This window comes from Perognathus longimembris, chromosome 13 (genome assembly GCF_023159225.1).
Source record: "Perognathus longimembris pacificus isolate PPM17 chromosome 13, ASM2315922v1, whole genome shotgun sequence".
NCBI classification, from domain to species: Eukaryota; Metazoa; Chordata; class Mammalia; order Rodentia; family Heteromyidae; genus Perognathus; species Perognathus longimembris.
This window is the reverse complement of record NC_063173.1, coordinates 63,625,121-63,638,019: the sequence shown is the minus strand read 5'-3', so window position 1 is coordinate 63,638,019 and position 12,899 is coordinate 63,625,121. Positions and strand designations below refer to the sequence as shown.

At 54.5% G+C, this 12,899-nt stretch overlaps 2 protein-coding genes across 4 annotated transcripts; one reads left to right on the top strand and one right to left on the bottom strand.

Annotated features, from left to right (window-relative positions):
* Window positions 1-1,031: 1,031 nt before the first annotated feature.
* Pgghg (protein-glucosylgalactosylhydroxylysine glucosidase) lies at window positions 1,032-6,812 on the top strand. 3 transcript variants are annotated; one of them, XM_048359622.1, is made up of 13 exons: window positions 1,032-1,129; window positions 1,711-2,068; window positions 2,428-2,638; window positions 2,715-3,150; window positions 4,007-4,126; window positions 4,331-4,462; window positions 4,648-4,759; window positions 4,888-4,960; window positions 5,051-5,187; window positions 5,497-5,592; window positions 5,763-5,864; window positions 5,934-6,143; window positions 6,262-6,812. In XM_048359622.1, exons 2-13 carry the CDS (start codon window positions 1,810-1,812, stop codon window positions 6,321-6,323), a joined length of 1,950 nt encoding a protein of 649 aa, XP_048215579.1. In that variant the 5' UTR covers window positions 1,032-1,129; window positions 1,711-1,809; the 3' UTR covers window positions 6,324-6,812. The 3 variants fall into 3 exon arrangements, with proteins under 3 accessions (XP_048215579.1, XP_048215580.1, XP_048215581.1); XM_048359623.1 differs by having other exon boundaries at window positions 1,037-1,129; window positions 6,221-6,812; XM_048359624.1 differs by lacking the exon at window positions 6,262-6,812 and adding an exon at window positions 5,269-5,402 and having other exon boundaries at window positions 1,040-1,129; window positions 5,934-6,055.
* Window positions 6,813-9,775: 2,963 nt separating this feature from the next.
* On the bottom strand, window positions 9,776-11,364 carry Ifitm5 (interferon induced transmembrane protein 5). The gene is made up of 2 exons (XM_048361085.1): window positions 11,038-11,364; window positions 9,776-10,453 (listed from the first exon to the last, which is right to left on the bottom strand). The coding sequence occupies exons 1-2, from the start codon at window positions 11,227-11,229 to the stop codon at window positions 10,241-10,243; spliced, it is 405 nt and encodes a 134-aa protein (XP_048217042.1). The 5' UTR covers window positions 11,230-11,364; the 3' UTR covers window positions 9,776-10,240.
* Between the last annotated feature and the right edge of the window lie 1,535 nt (window positions 11,365-12,899).

Genomic DNA, 12,899 nt, shown 5'->3' with positions numbered 1-12,899 from the left:
TGCTCTGAATGTTTCAGATGCAGAATTACAGAAACAGAAGCCAAGGTAACTTCCATGGAGTTGGGAAGGAGTAAGAGATGAGGTCAGAACCAGAGAGGTTTGGGGGTGGAAGTGTAGTGGGCCCCTGGACAGGTGTCTGTTCAGACTACCAGGTGCATGACCTACACAAGCTTGATGACTGCCTCTGTCACATTTAAAACCAGAACAGGGAGGCTGCACAGACAGTCCAGGTCTGGGCAATCCGTGGATTGACAATGGGGTATGCATGATGGGGGGTGGGGGTGGGGGACCAAGGTAGGCCAAGGTGGTCAGTGTGAGCAACTGAACAGTCATCACCTCCTGTGAGGTGGGACAGGTGCTCTAAGTAGGTTGAATGGGATCTCTGGTTAGGGGAGTGAGTAGAGCACAAGGGATTTACATCAGGCCTGGTCAGGTCCAGAGCTTCGCCACCACCCACTCCCCAGCTCCAGGTAAGCGGGTGAGGAGATGGGCCACCCCACCGGACTTAGGCTGGAAGGGTGGTACCCAGCACTGGGAGGCCCTGCTCCAGGAGGACTGGCCTCCTCTGGTGAAGAATAAGGAATCGAGGACCATCCACGTTCACTCTCCGCAGGCCAAATATTTTTTTTTGTCCCTGCTGGGTGGGACTTGAATCAAGGACTGGACACTGTCCCATAAGTGGCACTCTACCACTTGAGCCACGCCTCTTCTTCCAGCTTTTTTGGTGGTGAATTGGAAATAGAGTCCCACGGACTTTCCTGCCCAGGCGAGAATCGGATCATGATCCTAGACCTGAGTAGCTAGGACTACAAGCGTGAGCCAAGTGCTCAAAGTTACTGTGCTGACCCAGCGGAGCCCCAGGTCCTCAGAAGGTGAAGCAGCCCCCTGGCGCGAAGTGACGGGGCGCCACAGCCTGGCTGCGCGGAGCCCCGCCCGCCGCGGGGCGGGGCCGAGAGGGGGCGGGGCCGGACGGAGCCCCGCCCGTCTACGGGGCGGGGCCTAGCTTCGGGTCTCGCGGCGTCTAAGGGAAAGAGGTTTCTCCTTCCTCCGCGGAGGCATCGCTGGTCTCGGGGTGGAGCCGAGGGTCCCAGGCGCTGTGTGGGACGCTCGGTGACCAAACTGGGCTGCGGTGAGTTCCAGAGGCCCGCGCTCCTCCGTCTGGCTCGGTCCTGATCCCCGTCCCGCGTCCCGTTTCCCGCAGGTCCTGCTCCTGCCTTGCCCCCCACCCCCGCACCAGCCCCGGCCCCCATCCCATTCCTCGTGTCCCTCCCCGTCCTTCTGGGCCCGGGCCCCCAACCCTGCCCCCGCGGCCCCATTCCCCGTGCCCCGCCCAATCCTCCCGCCCCGTCCAGCTCCGTCCAGCACGCTGGCCCCGGCCCGGCCCCGCCCCCTTCCTGTTCCTGGCCCGTCCCGATCCCCCGTGCCCTGCCTGGCCCGGCCCTGCCCCACTCCCATCCCTCTCTAGGCCCTGAGGCCCCTCCTGGCTGGCTTCAGTGCCAGGTCTGAGGCCCATTCCATCCTCGGCTCTGCACTGGCTTCTGGGTGTGGCCGCTTGGGCCAGGGCCTGGGAGGCCCAGTAAGGGTGAGGACTGGGATCCTCCCTCGACGTTGGAAGACCCGTGACTGGATCGTCTCCCAGAGGGTGGCCCCTAGGCATAGCACCTAAGATCAGGGCCGCGCTACCCCTCACCGTACTGGGGACACAGCCAGGTTCCAAGGGGACCTTTAAGCACTTACAGATAGTCTGCAGAGAGAAGCCCAGCTAGTCACAACCTGCCTTTCCAGGATACCCGCCCAAGGGAGCTTCCCATGGAGGATGACCCCGAGGACCCGACCATATTCACTGCCCACTCTCTGCCCAGGGACCCCCGGCTCCTGGCCCCTGTGACCAATGCATACTTGGGCACACGTGTGTATCATGATACATTACATGTGAACGGTGTGTACAATGGGGTTGGAGGGCACACTCACCGGGCCATTCTGCCCAGCCCTCTCAATACCAGGCTGGAGGTTCCTGCAGGGACAGGAGAGCAGCTGACTGAAACCTTCATCCTGGACACCAACACAGGTAACTGCCACCTGACCTGACTTTTGCCCTCCTGGAGCTATTTTTCCAGGTAAGAGGGGGAAACACTTTCTTCAGGAAGTCTCACAAAAGAAGGAGGCCATGAAAACCTAGTGTGTGGTACATGCTTGCACATCCCAGCACTGAAGAGACTGAGAAAGGAGGATCCAGAGTCTGAGACCAGCCTAGGCTTACAGAGCAAGATTCTGCCTAGGGAGCCTCCTGCAGTCCACTTCCAGCCCAGAATGCCCAGAATGCCACAGCTACAACCTTTTTTTGGGGGGTGGGGAGGGAGAAGGTGGGAAGGGGTCTCTTCCTTCCCATCCTCTCTAGGATGACCAAAGCTACCCAAACCTTGCCAGGCTCATTTCTGCACACCCTGGAAGGCCTTAGTTTTCGAATCTCCCAACGAATCTATGCCCACCGCACACTACCCCACCTCCTGGCCTTCAGTGTGTCCATTGAACGCCTGGCTGCAGGGAGCTGGCCTATCACGGTGCTGCTGCATTCATCCTTCTCCCCAGAAAGCCCAGACCTGGACCTGCATCTGGGGCCTGACTTCCAGGAATTCCGGTGAGGAAGGGACCAGGACCCTCCTGGGTGGCCCAGAGAGGAAGCCTGTCCCTGAGTTTCTTCTGTGCTCTTGCAGGTACCTGTATGGCCACATACTTACCCCGGAACAGCCTGGAGAGCCACAGCAGGAGTTACACATGCTATGGACACCAGTGCCCTCAGCCCTGACTCTTGGAAAAAGAGAGGAAGACAGGACCTGGGACTTCCTAACCGTGGTGGGAAGTAGCCAGGCTGAGGCCCAGGCCTGCCTGGATGAGGTCTTGCAGCTACAGGCCCAGGGCACTCTGTACATAGCTCATGCACAGGCCTGGGCCCAGCTCTGGGCAGATTGTGGCTTGGATGTGGTGGGGCCCCTGGCTCTGCGGCAAGCCCTGCGTGGCTCTCTCTACTACTTACTCAGTGCCTTGCCCCAGCCTGGGACCCAGAACTACATCTGCCATGGCCTCAGCCCTGGGGGCCTTTCCAATGGGAGCCAGGAAGAGTGCTACTGGGGCCATATCTTTTGGGACCAGGTGTGTATGTTCTCATGCCTCCATGCACTAGCCACACAACAGGTGGCCCATTGGCATGAAGGGCACTGACTGACTACCCTCCTCAATATCAAGGTCATAGTTAGGGAAAGTGCATGGTAGATAACAAGGCTCCCTAGAGGTGGTGGCGTGGCAGAAGGAGGTACAGGAGTTTGGCAGAGAAGAGTGATCCAGGTGAGAGCACCAGAGTACAGAAGGTGCAAAGGCTGAGAGTGTGCAGCATCTGAGGACAGAAGAAGGACCTTAGCAAGGTGGAGACCAGGACCTGGTAGAGAGCAGGATGTGTGGACCTGGAGTGAGACGGGTACTCTGAAAAGACCCTCTGCTGCTGAGGAACTGGGTGGGCCATGGTGTGGAGTGAGATCTGGGAAAACTTGAGCTTGTGGAAGGTGAGTCTTGGTGGCCTGTAGGCAGAAAAGGCTGAGGTGAAGGCACAGGGCCACTCCCGTGTCCTCTAATGCTTCCTAAAGTCTGTATTATGGCCATTTGTGGATGAAGCCACAGGAGGCTGAGGTCAGGCAGGCAGTAGCCCAGAGTAGCCTTTTCTGGAACCTTCTGACTGGAGCCCCCTGGGCACGCCCATATGCCACAGGGGAGTGAAGCCTAGCTAGAGAGGCAGGCAGGCAGGAATGGCCCAGGGGTGGATCTGGAAGCAGCCCCCAGAGTGGGCTTCTGAAGAGAAAGAGAAACAGGAGGCAGCACAGCCCCTGCCAGAGGGCAGACAGGGAGCCAGCAGCAGCCCTGCTTGCTGAGTGCTGGCTGGAAGTCCCAGGGCTGGATGTGGGCGGCAAAGGGGGATGGAAGCACCTGCTGAGCTCCAGAACTGATGTTCTCTCAGGATCTCTGGATGTTCCCAAATGTCCTGATGTTCCACCCAGAGGCTGCCAGGGCCATCTTAGAATACCGAATCAGAACACTGGGTGGGGCCCTAGAGAATGCCCGGAACCTTGGCTATCAGGTGAGTGTGGCTTAGGTACCACGAGGGTCCTCACCCTGAAATCAGCACACAGTGGGCAGCTGTGCCTGGCCTACAGTTGGGGCACACAGCGGGCACTATAGCCCCACCTCCTCTGAACCTCTACAAGGGTAAAGCTAAGGTATGGGATAACCCTGCCCCAAATCAGGGTTGAATCTGACTCATCTCCACCCCTGCCTCACACAGGGAGCTAAGTTCGCATGGGAGAGCGCAGGCTCTGGCCTGGAAGTCTGCCCAGAAGATATCTACGGGGTCCAGGAAGTCCATATCAATGGGGCAGTGGTGTTGGCCTTCCAGCTATACTACCTCACCACCCAGGTGAGCTGTCACTACAGCCACTATATGCCCCACCTTGAAACCTAGACAGGGCTGGTCCTGGGAGATGAAATGGTCTAGAAAGGCCTATGGGAAACAGGATTTCCTTTCTGGATGCACGAAGAATGGGCACTGAGCATGCATAACAGCACTCTGGGTCTGAACCGTGTCTTTTCTCTACTCCACAGGACCTGCAGCTCTTCCGAGAGGCTGGTGGCTGGGAGGTAGTTAGTGCTGTGGCTGAGTTCTGGTGCAGCCGTGTCGAGTGGAGCTCCAAAGATAATGAATACCACTTGAAGGGTAAGGCACAGGGAAGTGTCTGGGAGGACGGGTGGTGTCTTCCTCTCACAGGGCCTCACTCTGGCTGCCAGCTGTGGGGTGTGTCCTGAGCTCCTGCAGTGAGGGCTGTGGTGGCCTTCTGTGCCCAGGAGTCATGCCACCTGATGAATACCACGCAGGAGTCAACAACTCTGTGTACACCAATGTCCTGGTCCAGAACAGGTCAGGCACCCCACTCTCATTTCTGCCCCAACATCACCCCTGCAGACAGGCCCCGCCAGTCTGCTGAGGTTTCAGCTCTCCTCCCCCTAGCCTGCGCTTTGCTGCTGCTTTGGCCCAGGATCTAGGTCTGTCTGTCCCAGACCAGTGGCTGGTGGTAGCTGATAAGATCAAGGTGCCCTTCAACCCAGAGAAGAATTTCCACCCTGAGTTTGATGGGTATGAGCCTGGTGAGTGGCCCTTCTGCCTTCCCAAGACCCCCCAGACTCTGCATCTGTCCTGGTATCCTGCCATTACTGCCTCTCCTCCAGGAAAGGAAGTGAAGCAGGCAGATGTTGTGCTCCTGGGATACCCTGTCCCCTTCCAGCTGAGTCCCGATGTCCGCAGGAAGAACCTGGAGATTTATGAGGCTGTTACATCCCCCCAGGGCCCTGCCATGACCTGGGTGAGCGGGCTGGGGTGGTCCTGTCTCACTGGGCTCTCTTCCTTCCCCATGCAGTGGGTCTTGCCCTCACATATTCTCTGAACTCTGACCTCAGAGCATGTTTGCTGTGGGATGGATGGAACTGAAGGACCCAGCAAGGTCACGGGGCTTTCTGGACAGGAGCTTCGCCTATGTCACGGAGCCCTTCAAGGTCAGCAGAACACCTGCCCACTGCTCATCCCTCCTATGCCAATAGTGGGAGTCTCAGCAGAGTCTCCGCAAGATCACAGCTTTGGTCATTCCTGCCTGACCTTGGAATGGCAAGCCTGGGAGGGCTACTGTCCTGGGAGTTCCATTGCCTGCCATCCTTGCCCCTTACAGGTGTGGACAGAGAATGCAGATGGGTCGGGTGCTGTGAACTTTCTGACAGGCATGGGGGGCTTCCTGCAGGCAGTGCTTTTCGGATGCACAGGGTTTCGGTGAGTACAGTGACCAGCTGAGAGGGGCCACCTCCTCCCACAGCACTTCCTCACCTGGCTGTCCCCCACAGAGTCACTGAGGCAGGGGTGACCTTTGATCCCCTGTGCCCAGCCGGTGTCTCCGGAGTGCATCTCTCTGGCCTCTCATACCAGGGGAACAAGCTCAACTTCACCTTCTCTGAGGACTACGTGACAATTGAAGTCACAGCCCAAGCAGGGCCCTGGGCCCCACCTTTGGAGGCTGAACTGTGGCCATCGCAGGCCGTGGTCCCCCTGCCACTGGGTAGGTCAGGTTTCAGGTGGTGAGACCTAGGTGCCCTGGTTGTGCCCCCACCACAGGATATCTCTTTTTCCCTGCAGGACACAAGGTCTCCTTTCCCCACTCTGGTGGTCGAATTCAAAGGGCACCCCAATAGCTGCCCAAAAATCCCAGCTCCGAGAATTTCCTAAGGGAATCTTTTGAAGACATTAAACGCCTCTAGAGTTGTAAGAACTACCTTGCGCTCTGCAGCCCGCCAAGCCCCTTAGCCTGGAACCATTCCCTGACACACCAGGAATACTGAGCTGTCCCTCTTCACCCCCCTTCTACATATCCCCCTAATCTGCCCCAGCACAAGGCTGTCTGGCAATAGCTGAACTCTTCTCAGCCTAGACCCTGGGGGCAGGCAGGTGCTCCCCTTAATATCATCCATCTGCCTCAGGCTGACCCAGCACTTCCATCCCTTGGTGCCCTACCTTGCTCCCTCTACAGAACCCAGGCTTTAACCTCCATGCTCATCTCTTGCTTCTGGTTCCTGGACTGTTCTGGTCACAGGGTGGTGGGCAGTGGCCAGCAGCTCCACTGAGAAAATGGCTAGTGAGGAAGGGCATGGGCAAAGGAGATTGGTCACCTGCAGAATTTCTCAAGTCTAGCAAATCCTACAGCTTTAATAAACTGTGACTTCTCATATCATGTCATTGGGTCAGGCTGGGCTAGTGCAGGGCTTGTGGAACTCATTGTCTCTTTTTTGTACCAGTCCTAGGGTTTGAACTTGGAGCCTGAGATTTTATTTTCTCAAAGCTAGCACTCTACCACTTGATCCAAGCTCCACTTCTGGCTTTTTTGGTGGTTAATTGGAGATGAGTCTCACACACTTGCTGCCAGGGCAGGCTCTGAACTGTGATCCTCAGATCTCAGTCTCTCAAGTAGCTAGGACTACAGGTGTGAGCCCCTGAGGCCCAAATTTGTTGGACTCTTCTTGACTTTGGAGTCAGACAGCCCCTGACCCAGTGGGATGGGCAGCTTTCCTCAACCTCCAGCCTATGAGAAAGGAAGAAAATGTTGCCATCACCAGAGGACAAGTCAGATGGACATGAGAGAAAGAACCTAAGACTCCTCACTGGCCACTAGGACCAGAGCCTAATGTATGGGATTGAAGGCCATAGTTTTGGCCAGCCATGCTAGGGAAGCTGTCCATAACCAGAGGATCTATCCAGCCTCTGCCCCTGGGCCTAAGCCCCTGACTTAGTTTATCAGTGTATCCCCAGAATGATTGCCATAACATCTGGGGCTGAGATCCTGGTAAGGCCAGAGCCCCTGTACCAAATCAGCTCAAGGAATTAAAATCCATGCTGGAACAGAGAGCCTTAGTCTGAAGTCTGGATTGTGTAATCCTGACTTCTTTCTGCACCTGGGGACAGGATGTGCAGTAGCTTCCAAACTCAAACCACCAGGTGGGGCCCCTGTGTCTCCCTTGCTTCCTTTTCCTCATGTTGTTGTTGCTCCATGTTTTGGGCGAAGAGTCAGCCTGAATTCCTCATGGGAGCAGATACCAAGAGAGAGCTTCACACGTGAAGGAGCGGCATCTTAGATTGTGAGCAGCTCTGGAGCTGGGGATATAAGCATCTGGGTCTCCCAGGTCTGTCTCCCGCTTGGCCTTCCTCCATAGGAGAATGTCTAGGGCCTGCCATCAGAGATCTAAGAGGAAAGTTCTTGTGACACCCCATTAAGAAATGTCTAGAGTACAGTGTGTAGGAACCATGGGACAGCGTGCCTCCTGTGAGCAGGTGGCACAATTAGAGGATCACACATCCAGGGTGGGAAGTACTATGGCTCAGTGAAGACCATCATTCAGTCCAGGCCTGTCTGGGAGCCAAGAGACATGGCCCAAGTGGGCTTGTCTAGTTGCCTAGAGCTCTCCCTAAACTGCAGAGCATATTGACCACCATCACTTAGTGGCAAGGAACTGAGGCAGACCTGCTGGAGGAAGTGTGCTTTTTCTCTGCTGTAGGCTAGGGACCATCCTAGCAGTAAGTAGTGGGTAGTCATCTTTGCAGCCTCGGAGCCAGGATTGGGCACAGGCAACAGGACAGGATGGTTGGTGTCCCTATACTCACAAAAGTAATTTAGCCTGGAACTTGGTGTGCATATGCCTCATGTGCAATCAACTCTGCATTTAATGGGATGACCTTCTCTGGGGTTATAGTGAGTCATAGAGCATGTGTGTTTGCATGGGTGGTCAAGGAGCATCAGCCTGGCCAGGAAACACCCAGGAGCCAGAGGGGATGATGGGTAACACTTCTCCACTAGGAGTCAGAGAGGGTGATGGGTAACACTTCTCCGTCCAGGAACACTTCTCCAACCAGGAGCTGGAGGGGACTATGGACAACACTTCTACCCAGGAACCAGAGGTCTGTGGGTAATACTTCCACCTACTGACTTGACCATGTACTCTGTCTTAGGTGCCTAACCACAAACCCAACAACCCTGACCCCTGTGGTGCTAGCAAAATACCTTGTCTTTGGGAATGTGTACTCAGCAACACATGGCCTGAACCAAACTCTCAGATCAGAGTCAGCACATTGATCAAAGCCCAGCCACATACTGTCCTCATCCTTAGCTCATCCCCATACCCCAGCACAGACCAGCTACACCTGAATCTTCCTGGGCTACCTTGGCTCACAGTCATCAGTATGGGACTCAACTGGTGGCTTCAGGCATATCAAAAGATGAGCTAAGAGGGGTCTCCAAGCATAGTAACTACACAAGACCCTTGCCTCCAGCCCAGAGAGAGTTGGCAGACAAAGGAGCTCTCAGAAGGAGGGACAGAACCCTAGGTAGAATGTTCAAACCCTTGATCCAACTTTTGGTTAAGATTCCTGCAGTTGCTGGGTGCTGGTAGCTCACACCTGTAATCCTAACTACTCAGGAGGCTGAGATCTGAGGATCATGGTTCAAAGCCAGCCCAGGCAGGAAAGTCCATGAGACTCTTAGCTCCAATTAACCACCAGAAAATCAGAAGTAGCACTGTAGTTTAAGTGGTAGAGTGCTAGCCTTGAGCTGAAGAGCTCAGGGACAGTGCCCAGGCCCAGAGTTCAAGCCCCACAACTGACAAAAAAAAAAAAAGATTCCTGCAGTTAGCCTTCCCTGTCATTGCCCCCACCTCACAGTGGGAGGATGAGGCACATTGGGGTGAGGGGGGAGGCATACCCCTGCCTCCATTTGCAGAGCTTTGCTGGTTCTGGGCCAAAGGAGACGTGATGCACCGTGAAGTAAAATAGCAGCACAAGAGCAGGCATCCTGCACTGGTGGCTCACATGTGGTCACCTCATCCACTGACAACATCTGCACAGGTGTGGGAGAGAGGGAGGCTGTGCATAAGGTCAGTGTACATGGATGACAGTGTGACCACATGTGTGAGTCCAGTGCTAGCCCCAGGGAGAAAACAGCCCCCATCTACCTTCCTCTTGGCCTTCTGTGGCTCAGGAATGAAAAAGACTCCCCCAGGACAGATTTCTCAAAATTCAGGGGCATACAGGCTGACAGGCACCCAAGGAGAAGGGCAGCACTCAATTCATGAGGGATAAGACAAATACCAACATGCACAAATGTGGCCTGGGTCACACCCTCCCATGTTCTGGAACAAAGGCCACCAAACCACCATGCAGCAAGAATCAAAGGCCAGCATTCCCAAACTTCATCCAAAAATACTCAGATGCCTCCACCCTAGAACCACAGGCTGCCCTTGGGCTGAGAGAAGTCGACAGTAGGGAGCAGCAAACAGATAGAACAGAGTGACTGAGGGTTGGTTGAAGTATTTGGCTGTGGTGTTTCCCGCCCACCCCCGCCCCATGCAGCCATGAAGGAGGTTCTGAGGTACTTCTGGAACTTGAAGCTTTTAATGGTGAACAGAAGATAAGCCTGCTGAGTAGGAAGAAAGAGGCAGAGTTAGGTATGAGGGACCCCTTTGATCAGCATGGGTCTAAGCATTGGATGCTGTGATGGACAAGGGGACACTGCTTGTGGGGAGGAGAGTGGGAATCAAGGCTTTATAGTAGGATCTTGGAGCTGGTATTGAGCCCCTAGGATCAGTGTCCTCAAGTAGCGCGAGGACCATCCTGTCAGTCATAGTCTCCATCGTCGAACTTGGCGCTGAAGAAGGCTGCAGAGTCCTTGGCCAGCCGGGACAGGTGTAGGGCTCCAGTCACCACCAGCCCAAGGAGTAGAAGAGGTGGCACTAGTGACCACATTGCAGCCAGGATGTTGTAGCACTTGGCTTTGGAGCCATAACGCTGTGCAGCCTCCAGGTCCCCAGCTACCTTCTGGTCTCGGGCCTGCAGAGCAGCAATGAGACCAGATGTTCACATGCCCACGGTATTTGAGGGGGCAAGACCAACCCAGAGCACCCAAAAGGTCCAGACTTCATCCAGAGTCTGGAGCTATAGCCTGGAGGGACACATTCATCAGTCCACTCATCCAGTCTCCAGCAACACAAGGCCCTGGATGGTGCCTTGAGTCATAACTTGGTACCAGCCCAAGTGGAGGCTACAAAGGGTGTTGGTGCCTCTGTTCTAGCAATGGACCCAGCAGCCATCCTGGTTTAGCATAAGCCCCCAATACTCCATGGTGGGGAGAAGCCCTGTGAGGAGCAGAGGACCCCCAGCTCCTCTCAGAACTGGAAGCCCAGGGGTGCCACAGCATTTGAAAAAGGTGCCTGTGAGCAGCCCCTGTGGACTCTGCCCTCTGAAGACTTTACACACACATCCTGCATGCACACCTTTTCAAGATCAGGCCTTCCTTTTCTGTGAACAAGCCCTCATGGCCTCCAGTTTGGTGAGAAACTCTTACTGTGGCCATGCCAGTGAGGTCCCCTTCCCAAGTTGCCCCCAGGGAGCATTCCCCCACAGCCCTCACCCACCTTGACAGAGTGCACAAGTGCCAGGAAACCAAGACAGCACAGGTTCAGGTAGAGTGTGCTGAAGACTGACCAGATCAGATGGTCTTGAGGTGGGGGACAAGGAGTTCCCAGCGTGAGGGCTATGTCAGCAGCACCATCAGCCTTGCGGGATGTTAGGGCCCGGGGGTCCTCACGAGGGTATGATGTGTCCATGGGTTCCAGTGCTGTCTCTTCCTCACTCCAACTCTCAATCCGGGACCGGTATCAGACCTGCTTATAGCCTCACAACCTCCCTCCCTGACAGGCCAGCTGTGCCTGCTATAAATAGCACAAATTATAGCTTGGAGTATGTGGGCCAATGCGGCCCGCCCTGGAAATCCAATGCCTCCCACCCCTCCCTAGGGAGACCCCATCAAAGGAAGCTGTGGCGCACATACAGTGGCCTCAGACCACCCACCAGAGCCCCCGCTGACCTGGCTATGGGACCCCACCCACATAGAAGGCTGCTGGCAAGGGGAGAGTGGCTGCAGACTTCTCCCTTGATCAACCTCAGTTTGTGAGTGGGTGCACAGGTCTAGTACCTGAGAAAGCAGCCTCAAACTGGGAGGCAGAGGAGGGGAAATCTGGGAGTCACAGTGTCCTCCAAGGCATGTCCCAATTGAAGTGAGGATGCTGGATCTAACTGGCACCATCTTGGTCACATCGTGGACAGGGAATTGGGTTTAACTGGTACCATCTTATCTTCATGGAGGAGGAAGCAGAAGTCCCACCTCCCAGGTGATGGGCACGTGTGAAAATCCATCTCCACTGCAGAGTCAATAGTAACTGGAGACCAGCCACAGGTCTTGGTGGGCAGTACGTTATCAAGAGGCCAGAGAACTGTGGTTTGGGGGGGCACCAAGGGGTCTGAAGCATTCCACCATCTTCAGATACTCAGGTCCCATTAATAAGTGTCTTTATTAGGTCAAAAATTGACCTCTCAGAGGAATACAATAGCTCAAAAGCTATGTATGTACATTCATATAAGACTACTGTCGACATATTGTCTAATATCGACATTACATTTAAAGCCCCAGGTGAACTTTCTTGGGCGTGGCCATGTGGCTACTGTATATGTTCTTGATACATTGTATATTGAATATATGTCTACCTGACCTAGAGAAGGGATAGAAAAACAGGGCATAAGATATCACAAGAAATGTACACACTGCCCTACTATGTAACTGTACCCTTTTTGCACAACACCTTGTCAAAAAATTTGTGTTCAATTAATAAATAAATTTTTAAAAAGTGTCTTTATTGAGTTTAGTACAGGGGAGTACATGCAGAAAGTAAAATATCAATGTCTTTGAAGTTACAAACACCAACAAGTAACATAATTTTGTATACAAGTGATAAATGACTTCCTTAGAGAGTAGAGGTTAACAGAAAGGCACTTACAATTTGCATTAGCTTTTGTTTGCCCCTAGGCTCCCAGACAGCTTGGGGCCTGACTAACTCACACTTCAGGTAGAAATCTGAATCTCTGTTCAACCAGGACTGTTTGATCTTTCCAGGGCAAACCCCAGCATTCTGAAAGTCTTGTTAGAGAATGACATTCCAATTCTCTTTCCCTGTCAGAACTCACAGTTCCGTTTCCAGACATTCCCACAGGAGTGCCTGAATTCCTAGAAGCAGGGGTGGGGACTTGGACAATAGGTTACTGGATCTGTCAGTCCTGAACTTGGGAGACTGTGGCCCTGCCCCTTGACCCTAACACTATTTAGGCCCAGACCAACTCAGGCATCATTACACCATGCCTTGTGTTCCTGTGACGCTGTGTCTCTGTGTCTCTGTGTCTCTATGTCTCCTGGCTTTCCACTGGGCACCATGGTGTCCCACTT

Bases quoted from the DNA above. Each gene is read 5' to 3' on its own strand.
- Pgghg (XM_048359622.1), top strand. From the start codon at position 1,810: ATGGAGGATGACCCCGAGGACCCGACCATATTCACTGCCCACTCTCTG. The intron at 3,151-4,006 runs GTGTGTATGTTC...ATGTTCTCTCAG, and splicing joins GCCATATCTTTTGGGACCAG to GATCTCTGGATGTTCCCAAA. The intron at 6,144-6,261 runs GTAGGTCAGGTT...GGTCGAATTCAA, and splicing joins CGTGGTCCCCCTGCCACTGG to AGGGCACCCCAATAGCTGCC.
- Ifitm5 (XM_048361085.1), bottom strand. From the start codon at position 11,229: ATGGACACATCATACCCTCGTGAGGACCCCCGGGCCCTAACATCCCGC. The intron at 10,454-11,037 runs GTGGGTGAGGGC...GCTGCTCTGCAG, and splicing joins CACTTGTGCACTCTGTCAAG to GCCCGAGACCAGAAGGTAGC.